The following is a 21,007-nucleotide window of genomic DNA, read 5'->3' on the forward strand; positions in this document are numbered from 1 at the left end:
GAGCCTTACTTTCATATTCCACAAAAAGATGATATTACCACCTGATGGGATTGTGACAATTAAATGAGATCATGCGCATATAGCACTTAGCATACCCCGAGCAATAGGACCTGATGACTGTTTGCTGGTGCGGTGAACTGAACAGAATACCTCCAATTTCTGCCTAACTCTAAGGCTCTGTGAGTCTTTGAACTGGGGAGGGCAGTATAAGTTACTTTATGGAAAACTGAATAGAACATTTAAAATATTCAATCAAAAATTTATAGAGCTACATACTCATGTCAGACATTTGTAGGCAATGTGGAAAATGCCCTAATGAATGAGATGTGATCCCACCCTGAAAAAGTCTGACTCTCAAGGAATGTATGAATTTTTTTCTATGATAACTTGAAAATTTGTATCCCCAAATTATTTTTGATGAGATAATTTTTTTCATACCAGTGCTTCTTATTCATAAGGCTTATTATAAGTAATGTGCAGTACTATTAATATTTAAGGTGCTGCTATTTGTGAAAGATTTCATTTTTAAAACAATTTAGAATAAGTTTATTATAATCTCCATAATACTTTTAAAGAATTCCAGCATGATTTCTTAAGTGGAGAAAAGGGGTGGAATGCAGTAATTGTATATAAGGGCAGCCTTTCTCATGTTGGCTGTGGCCTGGGCCACTCCTTTGCTGATCCAGCCCTAAGCATGTGGGGGTAATTAATTATTTTAAGGCTTCCCTAAATATTTTGGGGGGTTGTTAAACTGGGTACATCCAAGAGAATGTGCTAGGCTTTGGGATGCCATCTGTCACATGTGTTGAAGTAAGAGGTTGAAAACCATGGTCTACCTATATATATCCTTGTTATTCCCAGTGTGAGTAGGCATGTCCATTTACTTTCAATTTGATCTTGAGTTCAGTGTGCTGTGATGCTGCCTTGAAAATAGGGAGGCAAAAAAAATGTCTAATAGTCTTAAAGGGGAAGCAAACACTCCCCTGGAAACCTTCAAGCCTCAGAGACTGAGTTCTAGAATTTCTACCATAATACATTTTCCTTTTCTATCTGGTAGGACTCAGGGCCCTCTGGGAGGCACAGATACATATTTAGTCTTACCCCATTTGCAGTGCAGAATAAATAAATACTGTGGTTAAATAGATGCTGCTGCTTGAATACTTTTAGATTTCAGTCTTGAAGTAGATGGGGTGAATTTACAGCTGATGAAAATAAAACACATTCTGGACCACTAGATTCTTGAGCTTTCTCATCCCTCCCCGAGACCCAGTGGGCCCTGGACAGACCAAGGTCCTGGACAGGATGTGGCCCACTGTCCCTGCTGGGGGTGGGGATGGGCTAGGAGGGAAGGAAAGTGCTGGAGAGAATTGATTCTAGTTGTTCACTTTGGGAAAACTGAGTGGTTTGCTGTTTTGAGACTAGACTAGAAAGATGAGGTCATAGAGAGGGAAGGGGCAAAAGAGGTAAGAGAGAAATGGAAGTAAGTGTAAAGAGGATTGATAAGGAAGGGCAGCAAGAGGTATAGAGAAGAGGAGAAAGGGGAGCACGACAGGAAACAAACCCGCTCTTGACCGTGGAGCTGGAGTCTCAGACATTCACTCCAGAGAAGCATCTAAGTCCTGCTTTTTAAACAGGGACAAAGGCTTGAGCTCTTGGGCACAGAATTCTCTTTGGTTGCATTGAACTCACATTACATTTGCCGAGTGCCTGCTCTGGAAGAGTCTTGCATAGGGGAAGAGTGCTTTGCTAGGTTTTTTCACTCAAGGTAGGAGATATTTTGCAAGCCGTGCTTTCCAAAGTTTAGGGGTTACTTAAAAAGCAATGAGATTGATTTCTTTATCTGGTTTATGGAAATCTTTTTTCCCCCACAATAAGCAAAAACTTTGAAGAAACCAATATCCCTATCTCACATTTTGAAGCTACCAATGGATCATGGATGAGGCCAAACATTTGGTGTAGATCAGGAGTCATTCAGAAGCTGAATTATTTCTTCCCTTGCTTTTTAATTTTTTTTCTTCATTATCAAACCAATCAAAGAAAACATTTTCATGATCTTTCACCCTATATGAAGAATTATTTTGGCTGCATTCCTTCTGAAGAGGGTGAGATTGGATGGGTTAATAAATTACTGCTGCTGATTTCCTGCCTGGAGGCTGCTGGCCGAGTCCCCTGAATCACTGCTCATCCTGCCCCAAGGGAAAGTGCCTTATGGCAACTGCAGCCCCAGGGCATGCCGTGACAGTGAAATGCCCTCCAGAGAGCCAGCTGGCCTGGGCTGCTGCTCTGCTGTGTGTTTTTGTGCCCTCAGGAATGTGCGGATTTAGCAAATGACAACACTGAGCGTGCCCTGTCCCCAGCCCCTCCCTTTGTGTTGGCTCTTTTCCAAGCTTGAATGATTGCGCTGGTTGAGCCTTCATTATCCACAAGGGGAGGTGAGGAGGCAGGCTGGAGGGAGAAAAATAGGCTTTCTCATGGCCTTTATTCCAGCAGGTTTTGAATTTTCACACCAGTAGATCTTATGGAGCTTTACTTCTGTCGGTTTGGAAGTTCGGTAAAAAATCCCAGTGGTAACACAATTTCTGCTTTTGAAAGAAAATTCAGCTGGGTGTCAAAGCAATTACTGTACCATAGAATTCCTTTAGAATTGGGGAGAAACTCAGAGATGTTTCTAGTCTAGTCACTGAATGTTTGGAGTGAGTGGCAGGGCAGTGCCCAGTGTTCTGGTTATACCCAACCAGGTCAGCACTGGGTTCTGTACAGCTCATCGCCTTTGATGCCATTAGAATAATTTCAATAATTTGTGTTGTATTAGATTTGCATGAAGTGACCTGTGTTCAAATTTGGGTTCTTTCCAAACCTAGGTTTATATAACCAAGAGAAACAGTTACACAAAAAACTTATACATGCATGTTCATAGCAGTATTCTAATAGCCAAAAAATAGAAACAAACCAAATGCCCATCAATTGATGAACAAAATAGGAGATATCCTCACAATGAAATATTATTCAGCCACAATAAGGAATGAAGTACTGTTTGATATATGCTACAACATGGGTGAACTTCGAAAACATGCTAAGTGAAAGAAGCCAGACACAAAAGGCAATATGTTGTAGAGATTCTATTTATATGAAATGTCCAGACTAGGCAAATTCAGAAAAATAAAGTAGCATAGTGGTTTTAGGGCCTGGGGGAGGGAGAAAATGGGGAATGAATGCTAATAGGTACAGGGTTTATTTGCAGGGACAGGGTGATAAAAATGTTCTGGAATGAGATGGTGGTGATGGTTGCACAACTCTGTTAATGTACTAAATACCACTGAGTTGTCTTTTTTAAAGGGAATTTTATGTTTGTGAATTGTATGTCAATAAAGCTGTTATTTAAAAAAAACAACAACTTAGTTCTGCCTTTTAACCAGTTGGATGATTTAGGTAATGACTCTAAACCCAAGTAACTGCCATGAAATAGGAATAATGATATATACCTCTCAGAGTTGTTTTGATAAATGAGATCATGAATTTGAAAATGCTTTTTAAATATAAACATCACATGTTTTGGGGCTGTCTGTGGGTTAAAGTTCTATATGCATTGGGTTTTATCTATTCCTCCTGTATTTTCTAGAGCACTAACAAGGTCTGGCTACATAATAATCATTTAAATATATACCTTTGGAAGTGATTCAAAAGTGTTGCAGTTAATAAAAACAATTTTTTAAACAGATTTTTAAGTGTATGGTAGAGTATTGTTAACTATATGCACCGTGTTGTACAACAAATCTCTAAATTTTCACTGACTAGCAACACCTCTTTTTCCCCTCCCCCAGCCTTTGGTAACCACTATTCTACTCTGCTTCTATAAATTTGACTACAGTAATGCCCTGCCTAACAATGGGGATGTGTTCTGAGAAACTTGTCATTAGGCAGTTTCATTGTTGTGTGAGCACCATAGAGTGTACTTGCAAATACTTAGATGATGTAGCCTGCTACACACCTAGACTATGTGGTATAGCCTATTGCTCCTAGACTACAGGTCTCTATGGCATGTCTGTACACAACAACATAAGATTAAATCATGCACAAAAGAAAAGGATGCAGTCAGAATCATGGTAAATGTGAGCTGTATGAGGCTGCTGCTGGCATGTTTTACAATAATTCTTTTTATAAGTAGAGTACACTCTAAAATAATGACAAAAAGTATAGTGTAACAGATACATAAACCAGTAACAGTTGTTTATTGTCATTATTAAGTATTATGTACTGTACTATGTAATTGTATGTGCTATACTTTTTATATAACTGGCAACACCATGGGTTTGTTTACACCAGCATCCCCACAAACACTTGAATAATCTGTTACAACAGCCACAAAGTCACTAAGCAGTAGGCATTTTTTAGCTCCCTTATAGGACCATGGTCATATATGCCACTCATCAGTGACTGAAACATGGTTATGTGCAACATGACTGTACTTTAGATACCTCATGTAAGTGGACTCATACAATATTTGTCTTTTTGTGACTAGTTTACATCACTCATTTTACATAATGTGCTTAATGTTCATCCCTAATTGTTGCATGTATCAGACTTTCTTTTTAAGACTGAATAATACTCCATTGTATGTGTACATACCACATTTTCTTTATTCGTCAGATGTTGGACATTTAGGTTGTTTCCATATCTTGGCTATTGTGAGTAATGCTGCAGTGAACAGGGGAGTGTAGATATCTCTTTGAGATCCTGTTTCAATTCTTTTGGGTAAATAAATATCCAGAAGTGGGATTGCTGGATCATATGGGCAGCTTTACTTGAAAAGATTTGAGGAACCTTTATACTATTTTTCATTTTACATTTCTAACAGTGCACAGGGGTTCCAGTTGCTCCACATCTTTGCCAACTCTTGTTTTTGTTTTTTGTTTGTTTTTTCTTTCTTTTCTTTCTTTTTCAGTAATGGCCATCCTAACAGATGTAAGGAGAGTTTTTATTTGCATTTCCATGGTGGCTAGTGATGTTTACTATCTCTTCATATACCTATTGTCCATTTGTGTGTTGTCTTTGGAGGAATGTCTGTCTATTCAAGTCTGTTGCTCATGTTCAAGTTGGGTTATTTGTTTTTTGTTTTTGTTTTGTTATTGAATTAGGAGCTCCTTATATATTTTGGATATTAACCCCCTTACTAGATATATGATTTGCAAGTATTTTCTCCCATTTCATAGGTTGCTTTTTTACTCTGTTGATTGGTTTTTGTTTTGTTTTTTTTTTTTTTGGTATACAGAAGCTTTTCGATTTGATGTAGTTTCACTTGTCAGTTTTGGTTTTTTTTGCCTATGCTTTTGGTGTCAAATTTAAGAAATCATTGTTGAGACCAGTGTTGTTGTGAAGTTTTCCTCTATGTTTTCTTCTATGAGTGTACAAGGCCTCCAGCTTCATTATTCTTTCTCAAGATTGTTTTTTTTTTTTTAAGTATATTTTATTGATTATATTGTTACAATAGTTCCAATTTTTTTTTTTCCCCTTTGCTCCCCTCCGCCCAGCACCCCCCTTCCCCAACAATCCCCTCTCCAAGTCCATGCCCATGGGTCGTACATACAAGCTCTCCCGCCTCACCCTTTCATATATTCTTCTTCTTCTTTTTTTAAAATTAATTAATTAATTAGTTAAATATTTTAACAATAAAAAATAACAATTCCTCCCTCTCAGACTTAAGACCCTTTACAATCTTATAAAGGACAATGGATGAAGGTCTCGAGCTCCTCTAGCTGCTTCAAGCTGGACATGGTCGTCGTCCTACCTACCCGTGGGTCAAGAAATCCCTAATAAGAGTGGGGATGTGGAGGGGAGGGTGGCCTTCCCACAAGGGGAAGGATCATGCAGACTCCAGGTTGGTTGGCTGTCTCTGGACAACGGCATGCTTGGTTTGACAGGCTGGCATCCTTGTTGTATTCTGGGGGCAACAGGGTTAAAGGACATCATTTAATCCGTAACCACTAGATGACAAAAGACAGGTATTAATTTTTCAATGTCCCACATTAGGGAAAAGAGGGGCTTCTTTGGAGGAAGGTGTGCCAGGTACATCTCACCTGTCCAAAACCCTTTTGCCCATTATACTTATTTTGGACTGAGGGAAATATTTTAGGTTTCCCCCATCTCAGGCCTCTGGGCTTTTTCTGTCCAAGCCATTAGGATAGAAAAGAGAAACCAGTTTTAAAGTGAAGCCCACAGACCACCCCGTTCTTCACCAACCCAGCCACTTAGTTCAGCCAAACCATTGAGTCTCAGGAGGCAGCAATGCAGACAGGATTAAGTGAGGCCTATGCATACAGATAATCACTCAGGTAATGAGATTGTAGGCTTATGCCCTTTGAAAACAGAAAACACATGTTAATTTATGTAACATAACCCACATACAAGTCTCTAAATCTGTAGGACTGTCTTATCGGAAGGAAAATCCTTGTCCTTCTAATATTCACTGAACTTGCATTTCTATTCTTTATATTTTTATTCCCCCCCCACTAAAAAATTTTCTGTTTGTTTGTTTTTCCACTACAGTTGTCTCACTTTTTTTCCCCCTCTTGCTTCCCTGCACCCTGCCCCCCCCCCACAGTCAGTCCCCACCCAGTTGTCCATGTCCATGGGTCATTCATACATGTTCTTTGACTAGACCCTTCCCCTTCTTACCCCTTCTCTCCCTCCCATCTTCCCCTTTGTTACTGTTAGTTTATTCCTTGTTTACATACCTCTGGTTCAATTTTGCTCATTTGTTTGTGTTGTTCATTAGTTTCCTGTAACAGGTGACAGCATAAGGTAATTTTCTTTTGTTGCCTGGCTTATTTCGCTAAGCATAATTCTCTCTAGTTCCAATCATGTTGTTGCAAATGGTAGAAGTTCCTTCTTTCTTTCAGTACTTATTCATTGTCATTTTCCCCCTTTGTACTCGTGTTCCTCTCTGTCTCTCTGTTTCTTCATCTTCTTAAAGCAGACCCTTTAGCATCTCTTGCAATGCTGGTTTGGTGGAGATGTATTCTTTTAGCCTTCTTTTGTCTTGGAAACTCCTTATTTCACCTTCCATTTTGAATGAAAGCCTTGCTGGGTAGAGTATTCTTGGTTGTAGGCCTTTGTTTTTCATTGCTTGGAATATTTTTTGCCATTCCCTTCTGGCTTGTAGTGTTTCTGCTGAGAAATCTGATGATAGCCTTATTGGAGCTCCCTTGTATGTTATTAGTTGTTTCTCTCTTGCTGCTTTTAGGATTCTCTCTTTGTCTTTGAATGTTGGCATTTTAATTATGATGTGTCTTGAAGTGGGCCTGTTGGGGTTCATCTTCATTGGGACCCTCTGTGCTTCCTGGACTTGCGTGACTCTTTCTCTCGTCATGTTAGGAAAGTTTTCTGTCATTAGTTTTTCAAAGAGGTTTTCTATCCCTTGCTCTTCTTCTTCTCCTTCTGGAATTCCTATGATACGGATATTATTACGTTTCATGTTGTCCTGCATCTGTCTTAGAACCTCTTCAGTCTTGTTCAGTCTTTTTTCATTTTGTTGCATTGTCTGGGAGTTTTTGTGTAGGTTGTCCTCCAGCTCGCTGATCCGATCTTCTGCTTCCTCTAGCCTGCTTTTAATTCCTTCTACTGTGTTCTTCAATTCAGAGATCGTATTTTTCATTTCCTCCTGGCTCTTATTGATAGCTTCTATGTCCTTTTTCATGCTCACGTAATTTTCTGTGAGTTCCTTGTAGTTTTTCTGGAGTTCTTTGAAGTTTCCGCTGAGCTCATTCAGCTTCTCCATAATCCATGTTTTGAATTCCATATCTGATAGTTCGCTCCCCTCTATTTCATTTAGCACTCTTTCTGGGGATTCTACCTTTCCTTTTGATGGGAGGTTGTTTCTCTGTCTCCCCATTTTTTTGACTCCTATTGTTTGTTGGTGCTTCTTGGAATGATCTGCACTTCCTGGATCTGCCTCTGGTGGCGTCAGATCATGTACCAGTCTGGCCCTAGGCAGCCTGTTGGAGACTTCCAGGGATCTACTGCTGTTGTCTGTCTTCTTTGATTGTTAATCTATTCAATCTGTGATTAGCTGTCAGGCTTAAGGACTGTGGGTGTGGCAGCTTAATTCCTGTAGGCAGGGCTTTTGCTTCCCCTCAGGCTGACGCCACTTGGAGGGGAATGGTCTACCCGCAGTACTGGGGATGAGTCAGCACTGGGACCCAGCCAGCCGCTCCTCCAGTTCTCCCCTCAAAGCCACCGTGCCAAATTCTCCCCAAGTGTCTCCAGTCCTCTCCGCCTTCCCTCTGCTTGAGCCCAGGGTAAGTGGTGGCCAAAATATTTTCGTATGTGATCCGCTTAAGAGCTCTTTTTCTCCTGCTGTTTCTCTCCGGCTAGCAAGAAAGCCTGTGGCTTTTCGCTTTTCACAGCTGATACTATTTTACTTTCCACTCTGTCGCTGTAGGCTGGGAAGCCCAGCTGGGGGTTTAGACCCTGCCCTTCTCAGGGGGAATCCCCGGCTGCTGAGCTGTTTCTCAGCCCCTTCAGCTGCCACCCGTGGGAGCCCAGCCAGCCCTTCCACGTCTCCGCACTCCCAACCGGTCACGTTGTGATGTAGCGGCCTTTTCTGTCTCTCCGTGGTTATAAGACTTCTCTCCAGCTGGTGTTCGGTTCGTTATTCCAGATGATTTCTCCAAAATTACATTGTAAATCCAGACTAGTTCTAGGAGGAAGTTAGTGTAGCTTCCACTTACTCCTCCGCCATCTTGTTTCGCCTCAAGATTGTTTTGACTATTCAAAATCCTTTGAGATTCCAAATAAATTTAAGTATTGTTTTCCCTATTTCCACACACAAGAAAGTCATTGGCATTTTGATAGAGATTGCATTGAATCTGCTTTTAGTAGTATGGACATCTTAACAATATTAAGTGTTCTAATCCATGAACATGGAGTGTATTACCATTTATTTGTGTTTTTAATTTCTTTTAGCAATGATACTTTGTAATTTTCAGGGTATAAGTCCTTTGCCTCTTCAGTTAAGTTTATTCCTAAATATTTTATTTTTTTGATGCTATTGTAAACAGGGTTATTTTCTTAATTTTCTTTTTGGATTTTAATTGCTTGTGCATAGAAATGCAAGTGATACTTGGATATTGATTTTATATTTTACAACTTTGCTGAATTCATTTATTCTAACATTGCACACAATGTGTTGCCCTGGCTGGTTTAGCTCAGTGGATTGAGCGTCGGCCTGCGAGCTAAGTGTCGCTGGTTCGATCTTCCAGTCAGGGTACATCAGAGAAGGAAAACTCTGACTCCAAAAAACCTCCGCTGCCTTGCGGCATACCTCTTCAGGGGAAAGGCTAAGGGAGTAAACCCCGACAGAAAATCCGGAGCCGGAGTCCCTAAGGCGGTTTGACGTTGTAGTCAACACCGGCAACTCCTGCGGCGCACCTGAACCCAAGCTGTATCGACTCCGTCTTTCCCTTGGACCCTTCAGCTGCGAAGAGAGGGGGGGTCTGCTGCATGGGCAACAGCAGACCCTCCATATTACCCTGCCCAGGCTCTGTAGCTTCAGCGTCATCGCAAGATGTCGATTCAACACGGGAGGAGACAGATACCATGTCACTCCCGAGTCGGACTGCACAGCCATTCTTGGCGGTGCAGATAGACTCTGAAGAAGCTACACCATCGTCTCTCGAGACGGACGGCTGCCGACGACGACACAATGTGTGTGTGAAATCTTTAGTTTTCTATGTATAAGAGCGTATCATCTGCAAGCAGACAAAATGCAACTTCTTTTCTGATTTGGATACCCTTTATTTTATTTTTCTTGCCTCATTGCTCTGGTTGGGACTTCCAGTACTGTGTTGAATAGAAGTAGCAAGAGTGGATACATCCTTGCCTTATTCTTGGTCTTAGAGGAAAAGCTTTCAGTTTTTCAACATTGCATATTATATTAGTTGTGGGCTTTACATATATTATTTTTATTATGTCGAGGTAGTTTCCTTCTATTGCTAGCTTGTTGAGTAGTTTCTTATCATGAAAAGGTGTTGAATTTTGTCAAATGCTTTTTCTGCATCATGTGGTATTTATCCTTTGTTCTGTTAATGTGGTATATCACATTGATGGATTTTTCATATGTTGAACATCCCAGGGATAAATCCAGCTGGATAATGGTGTATGATCTTTTTAATCTGCTACTGAATTTGGTTTGCCAGTATTTTGTTGGGCATTTTTTTTGCATTCATATTCAAATAGTAGTTTTCTTGTAGTGTCTTTGGCTTTAGTATCAGAATAATACGTACTGACATCATGAAATGAGTTTGGAAGTATTCCCTCCTCTGTAATTTTTTGGAAGAGTTTTAGAAGGATTAATGTCAAGAAGTCTTTAAATGTTTAGTAGAAGTCTCCAGTGAAGCCATCTGAGCCTAGGCTATTCTTTTTTGGGGAGGTTTTGAGTACCAGTTCAACCTCTTTATTAATTATAGGTATAGGTCTGTTCATATTTTCTATTTCTTTATGATTGGATCTTGGTAGGTGTTATGCTTCTGGGAATTTATCCAATTCTTTTGGATTAATCAATTTGTTTGCATATAATTGTTCATGTAATCTCATAATGATACTTTAAAAATTCTGTGACCTCAGTTGTAATTGTCTTCTTTCATTTCCAAAAAAGTTTGTTAATTTTGTTGATTTAAAAAAAATTAAACTCTTTAGTTTTATGGATATTTTCCCTATTTTATATTGCCTATATCATTTATTCTGCTCTAATCTTTATTCTTGTCTTTCTACTTACTTAGGGCTTAGTTTTTTTTTTTTTTTCCTAGTTCTTTAAGCTATAAAAGTTACTTTATTTTTGAAGGTCTTTTTTTCTCTTTTTTTTAAGCATTTACCACTGTAAACTCCCCTCTTAGAACCACTTTTGTTGAATCCTATAAATTTTGGTATATTGTGTTTTAATTTTTTTCCCTCAAGATATTTTCTAATTTTGTTTTGATTTCTTCTTTGACACATTGTATATTGTTTAATTTTTTAAAAAATTGTATTGTTCTTCAATTACAGTTGTCCCAGTTTTTTCCCTATTGCTCTCCCCTGCCTCGCTCACCACCTTAATTTCTACATATTCGTGAATTTTCCAGTTTTCCTTCTGTTATTGACTTTTAGTGTTTTTTTTTCCTATTATGGTGAAAAAGATACCTGGTATAATTTCAATCTTAAGTTTGTTAAGACTTATTTTGTGGCCTAACCTGTGATATATCCTAGAGACTGTTTTGTTCTGTGTGTTCTTGAGAAGAATTTGTGTTTTACTGCTGTTATATGGGATGTTCTGTGTATGTCTGGTATGTCCATTGATCTATAGTGTTGTTCAAGTCCTCTATTTTCTTATTGATACTATGTCTGGATGTCCTATGCATTATTGAAAGTGGGGTATTGAAATCTCCTACTATTATGTGTTCCTATCTAATTTCTCCATTTAGGTTTTAATATTTGCTTTATATATTTGTGTGTTGAGTTTATATATACTTGTAATTGTTACATCTTTCTGGTAAGTTGACCCTATTATATAATGTCCTTCTTTGTCTCTTGTGACAGTTTTTGACTTAATTATTTTGTCTGATATTAGTATGGCTATCCCTGCTCTCTTGATTTCTATTTGCATAAAATATCATTTTCCATCCTTTCACTTGCAGCCTGTGTGTGTTCTTAAATCTAAAATGACTCTCTTGTCACAGTACATGGTTAGATCTTATATTTTTAAATCAATTCAGTCATCAAAAATGTTACAGTGTTAAAGCATTACTTTAAACTCAGTTAATCTGTAAATAATGTGCTTTTAAATCCAAGTATATCTCAGAACTGAAGACCTCTAGTAACTCAAATTTTTCCTCATTTTATATTCGTATTTTCTCTTTCTTCTTTAACAGAGACAACACATCTGACTCATTGACAAGATCACAATCTGATTTCAAAGATGTGTTCTACGAACCCAGGCAGCTGGGTCACATTTGATGATGACCCTGAATTTCAGTCTTCTCAAAGGTCAAAGAATTTCCCTCTGGAAAATCAAGGCATCTGTAGGCCAAACGGGCTGAAGCTGAACCTTTCTGGTCCTAAGGAATTTCCCAGTGGGTCTTCCTCCACCAGCAGTACTCCTCTCCCCTCTCCCATCATAGACTTCTACTTCAGTCCAGGACCTCCGAGTAACTCACCTCTTTCTACCCCTACCAAAGACTTCCCGGGAATTCCTGGCATCCCCAAAGCAGGCGCTCATGTGCTCTATCCTATTCCAGAATTATCTTCAAACAGTCCACTCACAGCACCTGGAGCAGATTCTTCCTTATTGCCTACTCTGCCAGCCTCTTCATCCCACACCTCCTTACCCAGTGAGCACTCATGTCCACATCCAGCTCCCAAAGGGGGTCTTCCAGATGAAGCTAGTTCCCCACAGGCCGAGAGCCTAGGGTTGCAAAGTGGTGCTCTCCAGTTTCAGTATTTTCGGGAGGACTGTGCCTTTTCAAGTCCATTTTGGAAAGAAGAAGGCAGTGCTTCCCAGTTCACCTTCGACCCTCCGGGAAGCAAAAAGGGGTTCACATCAAGAGACAAAGAAGTGCCAATTGATCAAAAAAGCTTAAATCAGTGTTCACTCAACTACATCTGTAAGAGGCTTGAGCATCTCCAATCAGCTGAGAGCCAAGATTCATTTGGAAATTTGTCTATGCAGTGTCTGTATGCTGAAGATGCCACCTCTTCCTTTGTCCCCCACACTCTCTTCAGGAGTCAGCCCAAAACTGGATGGTCTTTCATGTTGAGAATCCCTGAGAAGAAGAACATGATGTCCTCCCGTCAGTGGGGACCAATTTTTTTAAAAGTCTTGCCTGGAGGAATTTTGCAAATGTATTATGAGAAGGGGTTAGAAAAACCATTTAAAGAGTTACAGCTTGATCCACAATGCAGACTTTCTGAACCCAAAATTGAGAACTTTACTGTGGCAGGAAAAATCCATACTGTGAAGATTGAACATGTGTCTTACGCAGAAAAAAGAAAATACCATTCTAAGACAGAAGTAGTTCATGAGCCAGACATAGAACAGATGCTAAAGTTGGGGTCCACAGAGTACCATGACTTCCTCGACTTTCTGACTACTATAGAGGAGGAGCTGGTGAAGCTGCCAGCTGTTTCAAAAACAAAAAAGAATTATGAGGAACAAGAAATTTCCCTTGAAATTGTGGACAACTTTTGGGGTAAAATCACCAAAGAAGAAGGAAAATTGGTTGAAAGTGCTGTGATAACTCAAATCTCTTGCCTCTGCTTTGTGAATGGGAGCACGGAATGCTTTTTAACACTGAACGATCTGGAGCTGCAGAAGCGAAATGAACACTATTTTGAAGCAGACCCAGAAAAGAAGGGCATTGATATTCTTGAATATCATTTTCATAAGTGTGTGAAAGCACAAGAATTTGAGCAATCAAGAATCATTAAGTTTGTACCTCTGGATGCCTGCCGGTTTGAGCTGATGCGTTTCAAGACTTTGTACGATGGGGAGGATCTTCCCTTTTCCCTGAAGTCAGTAGTGGTTGTCCAGGGGGCATATGTGGAGCTTCAGGCCTTTGTCAACATGGCGCCACTGCTTCAGAGATCATCCCAGGCCAGTTCCTTGAGGTCCTGTGACAACATAATGATACACTTCCCTGTCCCATCGCAGTGGATCAAGGCTCTCTGGACCATGAACCTCCAGAGACAGAAGTCCCTGAAAGCCAAAATGAACCGCCGGGCATGTCTAGGGAGTTTACATGAACCTGAATCTGAACCTGTCATACAGGTCACTGTGGGGTCAGCAAAATATGAGAGTGTCTACCGGGCCGTGGTATGGAAGATAGACCGGCTTCCTGATAAACATTCAAGTAAATATTCAACGCCCCAAGTTGATTTTTATGTGGAATAGCTTCAGTGTTTTCACCCTCCTCCTTGTACTGAAACCAGGCTGAGACAGATGGTAACTTCAGTCAGCTGAGGACATACTTATACATTGCTGGGTGGGAGATGGAATGTTTAGTTAAACAGCTGGCTTATTGCATCCTCTTGTGCCTGTTTCTATCAGATAAGTTAACTTTAAAAAAAAATTTTAAAAAAATCATAAATATCATCCTAGGCTAGGGTTTTGTTGCAGATGGTGGCACTGAGGGAAAATTCATAGTTGACTTCTTGACATCAGATTCCCTAATTAACCTTTAAATATCTGTCATTCATATTCTTAGTCAGTACCTCTTCTTCCTTAGGCTTTGCTCTGTGCTGTTTGAAATAAGACTGCCTTTCACTAGGGAGGTGAGGGATGGGTGAGGAAATTCAGAAGTGCCCCCAAGACAATGACAGATCACCTGTGGGCCTGAGGGAAGGGGAGGAGGATGGGAGGAGAGAGGGTCTCTGGCTTTGGGGAATGGATGGGCAGTGGTACCATTAGCTTAGGCAGCCTAAGATCCTTGTCATCACTCTTCCTTTTAAAATCTGTTTCCTAGCCCTTGCTGCCTGTCAGAGTCCATAGAATCATTAGAGCTTTAGAAACATCATACCCATATTTAGACCCCCTCCCAACCATGACACTCTGGTAGTGGGAGGCCCAGGTATGGGCGCTACTGAAAGGTTCTCCAGGCTGCCAGGGCTGAGAACTGACCTGGGACCTCTCCTGTGGAACCTTTATGGTCCCCTAGGCAGCAATCACCCCACCTTGTGCTGTCTACCCCTGTGTCTCCTGGAGCTCTGTTTTTACCCTCCTACCTGTATATACTAGCAGTTGAGCTCACTAAGAACAATGATAATAGTGAGTGTTCCAGAGAGGCAGCTGGACTTGATCTTGGTGTTCAGGATTCTGTTTGAAGACTTTCATAACACCAGACCCACATAGAACATTTTACGGGCATTCCGGTGATAATTTACTGAACAAGTCCTTTGGAATCAAAGTTGCTTTGTTCAGATCAAGTCTGTGTGCAAAGAGGACGCTCAGGGAAAAGGCAAGTAAGTGGACTGTGTCAGGTAGAGTCTGGAGGGCGTGGCATGGCTCTGAGGCTGGTGGGATCCTGTGGTGCTGTCTTGTGGCTTCGCCATTGTGGGGGCCAGGGAGTGAATGCAAAGAGTGAGCAGGTGCCTGCCAACTTGCCTCTGGAGAAGCACAGAGATAGTAAGGTTGGGGTGGAGAGGAAATCTCTGTCCTAAAGTGGTGCTTCCCAGACGTGTGTGTGCACATGAATCACCTTGTTAAAATGTAGGTTGTGATGCAACATGCGGGGTCTGACAGCTGTGTTTCCCGCATATTCTCAGGTGATACCAATGCTGTTGGCCCACGGACCACACTTAGAATAACAGGGTCTTAGAATGCATCTCTATTTTTCTATATGATTTTCAAAGCAATTGGGTGTTTAGAGAATAGCAGATTTTTTAAAAAGTCTTTAAAATATTACTCATACCAAGTTAGTTTCTGAAAAACCTATATTAGAAAAAATATTTAAGTATGGAAAATGAAAGAGGATATAAGAACTAGTCTACTAGGCACTAATTAAAAAAATAATTATGCTTTTCTTCATGTGGATTTTTGAGATCAGGATTGACTTCTTTTTCATTTACATGTGGATTTCAAGGGAGGTGGGAAGGGCTGCTGGCCCCTTAAATGCCTCTTCTACTAGCGTAATATTCCTTTAAGAGTAGGCAGGCCTTTAATTTTGCAGCAAAGGTTGGCCTTGGCCAGACAGCTCAGGTAGTTCATTCAGACTAAGGTGTGAACGACAGCAAAGGAACAGAGGAACCTTTCCTGAAGACAGGCTTTGGTGGGGGTTAGGGGGTGGGGTGGCAGGAGTGGGGGTTGAGAAAGAGAGGTGGGTGGGGAAAGAGAGGAAGAAGAGGAAGACAAGGGAATGAATGACAAAGGAGGTCCAGGTGGTGGAATAGACTTCGGGGAGTGGGAGTGGGAGTGGTGGAGGGTCAATTAAATATATCTGTCTCTACCTTCCCAATTTTACCAATTTTTAATATAATTTGCCTTTACTTTTTCTCTTTGCTCTCTGTCACCAGCACATTGGTTGATTTCTCCTTCTATACCTGTATCATTCTCCTTCCGTTCATACCCTCCAACTCTCAACAGTTCTGTTTCAGACGTGAAATATTTTGGTTCAAGAGGGACCAGATACTATACTAGACCTAAGTAGATGTAATTTGCATTCCCTGTCTTTAGAAAGTTATGGTGAGAGAATAACCATTACCAAAGCCCGAGAGTTCCCCCTGCTGGTCAGTACTGAGATAAATTACATGATTTTCCTCTGTCTTTTATTCATTTATTTGTAGATTTGTCTAATATCGGTTGAGTTCCAAACATGCCAGACATTGTCCTAGGGACAGACATGATACCTCTCCTCATGAAGATCAAAGTCTAAAGAGGGAGTATGTCATCAAACATTGTAGAGTATTTAGAGTTTTTAAAAGCCAGGGAAAATATGCCAGAAAACTTAAAGGAACAGTTGTTTAGAAAAGCAAGTAGAAGGGTTTTGTTTTTAATATTTTCTAGAATACTAGGTCTTCAACTTGGGTAATTTTGATGGCAAAAGATTCCAAAACAGTTTTTGCCTTTAAAGTGTGACTGTCAAATTAGATCATCTCCAATATAATTTTCAGCTCTAAAAACACAGAATTCACGGTCGCTTCATTAACAGAATTATAGTAATTAAATAATAAATTGGATTTGTAATCTAATAGTACTTTGCAAAGTAACCATATGTATCCCCCCTTCTATTTATACCACCACAGTATACCATGGCTCTAGTGCTCCAGGTCTGCAGACTGCTTTGTTTAATTCTCACAATCCTGTAAGGTTTATGTTGTTATTATCAGCACCATCACCCCCATTTTCAGATGAGGAAACTGAGGCTCAGAGAGATCAAGTAACTTGCCTAGGATCACACAGCTATTAAGTAGCACAATTGGGACTGGACTCTGGGCAACCTGGGTCCAGTGTTTGTGTTCTTAAAGCACTGTGTGTCATAAAGGATGTAAGAGTTCCTGAATTAAGTTTAAATGAACTTACTGTATCCTCACTGCAGGCAGAAGACTAGAGACGGTAAAGGATTGTGGAGTCTCCCCTGGGTATGTGTGTGTGAATAGAGTTACCGCTTGCCTGCAGTGTTCTGGGTAGCTTACAGCACCTCAGAGGCCACTGTTGCTCTGCCCCACATGTAAGAAGTGGAGATGGTAATGAGCCTCTGTTGGTTAATTGATTGATGACTTTTCAAGGCCTTTTACAGCCTTAGAATTCTATTAGTCTCTCTATAAGAAACAGGTTGTAAGGAACGAAAGGCAATTTATCTTTTAAGAATTAAGTGAAATCCTTTAAACTCTTGTTTTTGTGCCTAAAGCTATATTCTGATGGAAATGTTCTTTCTGAAGCTATGTCAGTGCTACAGTCATTTAATCTGGCTTTGAAATGACTGTCCCCTCATACATTTATTTAAGCTGCATTGGATATGTAGATGCTATGGAAAATGCAACAGAATCATGGCACATTTAAAGAGTTACTACATTGATTACAATGAAAAAACTTATTTTTTACTCCATTAGAACACACACACACACATTACATGACCACACTTAAAATATTTGCATTTATCTGATGTTCCTAGGTCTGGCACATAGCCTGGCCTGAGAAAGTAGATGCTCAATAAATGACATTTTGAATTAAGTGAAAACAAATATTAGATTAAAACATTGAAAACTAATATGCCCATGTCTTACACTGTACACCTGTTTCCTTTAAAGCTTTAAAAAGGGTGAGTGGAAATTAATGTACTAAAATATAATTTGTTCTACTGAAAAAGGAATTCTGGGCCCAGAATATTTTCTGAAATGTAATACAAATTTCATTAAGTTAAACTTAAAAATAAATCAGAATTTTTAATAATGTGACATAATTTAGGCTGAAGTTTACCTTTGCATTAACTATCAATAAAGAAGAGTGGTAAGAAAATAGCTAAATTAAGAATTATGGTAAGAACTTATTTAGTTTACTTAAGAGAGTTTTTTTTTTTTTTTTTACAGATCTTACATTCTAGCCAAATAATGGTACTTTACATAAATATTACTTATCTTTTAAAAAGAAACTTAGCATGCTTCTAACTGAAAACATTTTTTAGAATTAATATATGCATGTATATAGTAATTAAGTTGTATTTATTTTAAAGCTAGTACTTAAAAATCTCAGATTTCCCCCTAGTTAGTGCAGAATTGTGAATTTTGATGTTATTTTGTTCAAATGGAATTCACACTGCCATAGTGCTACAGGAATTGCTTATTAAAGAGAGGGATGAGTGCCTCTTACATTAAAGAGAAATGTTCAAAGGCCATTGAAATACTTTGACTGACAATGTGATTTTTTCTTCAAGGTCCTGATCATCCCCATTGTTTGTCATACAAACTAGAACTTGGATCAGACCAAGAAATTCCCTCTGATTGGTATCCATTTGCTACTGTTCAGTTTGGGATGCTTGACACCTGTGCCTCAAGGACAGAGGTCAGGTCTCTGGGGGTGGAGAGCGATGTCCAGCCACAGAAACGTGTTCAGCAGCGAGCTTGCTACAACATCCAGGTGCGTCTCATACCCCTTTGGCTCTTGTTGGGACTTCGAGAGCTGTGACCTCATTTGGTTTTGAATATTTGTTTTGCCCTCTTACGTGACCTTGTATGTGTGTGAGTGTGTGTGTGTGTGTATGGATGTATGTGACCTAGAAGAGAGCTTGACCTTGAGAACTTCATGGACACTAGTGAGCCCAGTTCATCCCCTCACTTCTAGAGAATGTTAGGAGCCTGAGCACACAGTGCCACACATTTAAATCAACGCTCAGTGAAAACCAGGGCATTAAAAATGATTTCACATCTCAGAAGCATATTTATAATAAAAATTATGTTAGAATAGCATTTCCCAATATGTGAAACATATGCCCAAGAAAACAAAAAGTTTCAGAATGCCGTACACAAAATTAATGTTAAATGATGGCTCTGAGAAGTCCTACAGTAAAGAAGCTTGTTAATCTAGTCCAGTTTTCCCCAATTTACTGATTATGTTAAACATGTCAGTATCTTCTGGAATTGTATTCTGTGAAGCACCCCTTGGAAATGCTGAGTTACTCTATTGCAACAATTTTAAATATTCACCATCAGTGCTTCTGCATTCTTCAACGAGATGAATTAAAGAGCGATATACATTTGCACCTGTTTCTAAACTGGCTTTCTGTCTCATCTTCAAAGTTAGTAGATACAGGGATAACCTCTGTCATATATTTCCCAGAATATTTTGAAATGATTAGAAAATATTTCCAGACTTCTGGCCAAGGTGGAGGCATAGGTAGGCATGCTTCGCCACCCTCCACGATAATAAGAAGAAATACAACTATCTCAAAAGTAAAAGAACCAGAACTATCAGAAAATTGAACTGCATGGAAGTCCAACAAACAAAGCTATAAGGAAGCAATACTCATACAGACAGGTAGAAGGGGCGGAGCCGGGGTGGAGAGGACCCGGTGTGGTGGCAGCGGTGGCAGCAAGGCAGTAGCTGTTGCCAGCCAGCGGAAAAAGCAGCCACACATTATAAAAGTTGGGAGGGAAACCTGGGGAGCAGTCCCAGCCCCAGACCAGACTGTGCAGCTCACGGTCCCAGCACCAGGGAAAATAAAGCCTCATTGCTTCTGACTATGAAAACCAGTGGGGGTTGGGGCGGAGGGAGAAACTGCCGGTCTCAGCAGAGTCTGTTTGATTAGAGGGTGCCCATGGCCTTAGAGTATCCGCAGTCACACCCACTCTGGGAACCACAACCAGGCAACAGCTAGAGGGGTGCCAGTCCCATACAGGAAGTGAGAGAAGTGCCTGGAAAAGGGGTGAGTGCTGTGCAAGTAGCATTGTTCCCTCTCAGACCCCTCTCCTACATACAACACCACAATGTGGTGAAACGGGTTGCCCCACACTGATGAATACCTTAGGCTCCACCCCTTACAATGTAACGGGAGCAACAGTTCTACCTAAGATATAGAGGCAAACACAGTAGGCGGATAAGTTGAGTAGACAGAGAAGTATGGCCCAGAGGGAGCAGGTCAAGGTTCCAGTGGGAGAATTAAGTGACAAGGAGATAGCCAACCTAACAGATGCAGAGATCAGAACACTGGTGATAATGATGCTCACAGGCTTGATAGATAAGATTAAGTACAACAAACACATAAGGGAAGAAATAAAGTTGAGGCTAAGTGAAATGAAGGAAAATCCACATGAAATCAATGGTGAAAGGAAGAAAGCCAGGGTTCAAATCAATGATTTGGAACATAAGAAAAAAACAGTCAACCAGTGCAGAATGAGGAAACAAGAATTGAAGAAACTGAGGAGAGGCTTAGGAATATCTGGGATAACTTTAAATGTGCCAACATCTGAATCATAGGGGTGCCAGAAGGAGAAGAGAAAGAACAAGAAATTGAAAACTTATGTGAGAAAATAATGAAGGAAAACTTTCCTAATTTGTCGAAGGACATAGACAAACAAGTCAAGGAAGCACAGACAGTCCCAAACAAGCTAGACCCAAAGGGGACCACACCAAGACACATCGTAATTAAAATACCAAAGGTGAAAGATAAAGAGAGAATCTTAAAAGCAGCAAGAGAAAAGCGGAGAGTTACCTACAAAGGGATGCCTATAAGACTATCAGCTGATTTTTCCAAAAAAACTTCGAAGGCAAGAAGGGACTGGCAAGAAGTATTCAATGTGATGAAAAGTAGGGACCTACAACCAAGATTACTCTGTCCAGCAAAGCCATCATTTAGAATGGAAGGGTAGATAAAGTGCTTCCCAGACAAGGTAAAGCTAAAGGAGTTCATCATCACCAAGCCATTATTATATGAAATGTTAAAGGGACTTATTTTAAGAAAAAGATAAAAAGTATGAACATTAAAATGACAACAAACTCAGAACTATCAACAGAATCTAAAAAATAAAAACTAAGCAAATAATCAGAATAGGA

General features: G+C 40.1%; 1 protein-coding gene across 3 annotated transcripts in view; it reads left to right on the plus strand.

Annotated features, from left to right (window-relative positions):
- Positions 1–21,007, plus strand: part of STON1 (stonin 1) — a 54,726-nt gene that overhangs the window by 29,725 nt on the left and 3,994 nt on the right. For all 3 annotated transcript variants that reach the window (XM_090281267.1, XM_090281269.1, XM_090281268.1), the window contains 2 exons: positions 11,901–13,877; positions 18,393–18,595. In XM_090281267.1, the coding sequence (XP_090137393.1) occupies positions 11,948–13,877; positions 18,393–18,595 (2,133 nt within the window). In that variant the 5' untranslated portion in view covers positions 11,901–11,947. The remainder of the gene's footprint in view (positions 1–11,900; positions 13,878–18,392; positions 18,596–21,007) is intronic.

This window comes from Furipterus horrens, unplaced genomic scaffold (assembly GCF_987537825.1).
Source record: "Furipterus horrens unplaced genomic scaffold, mFurHor1.1.pri manual_scaffold_6, whole genome shotgun sequence".
Lineage (NCBI taxonomy): Eukaryota > Metazoa > Chordata > Mammalia > Chiroptera > Furipteridae > Furipterus > Furipterus horrens.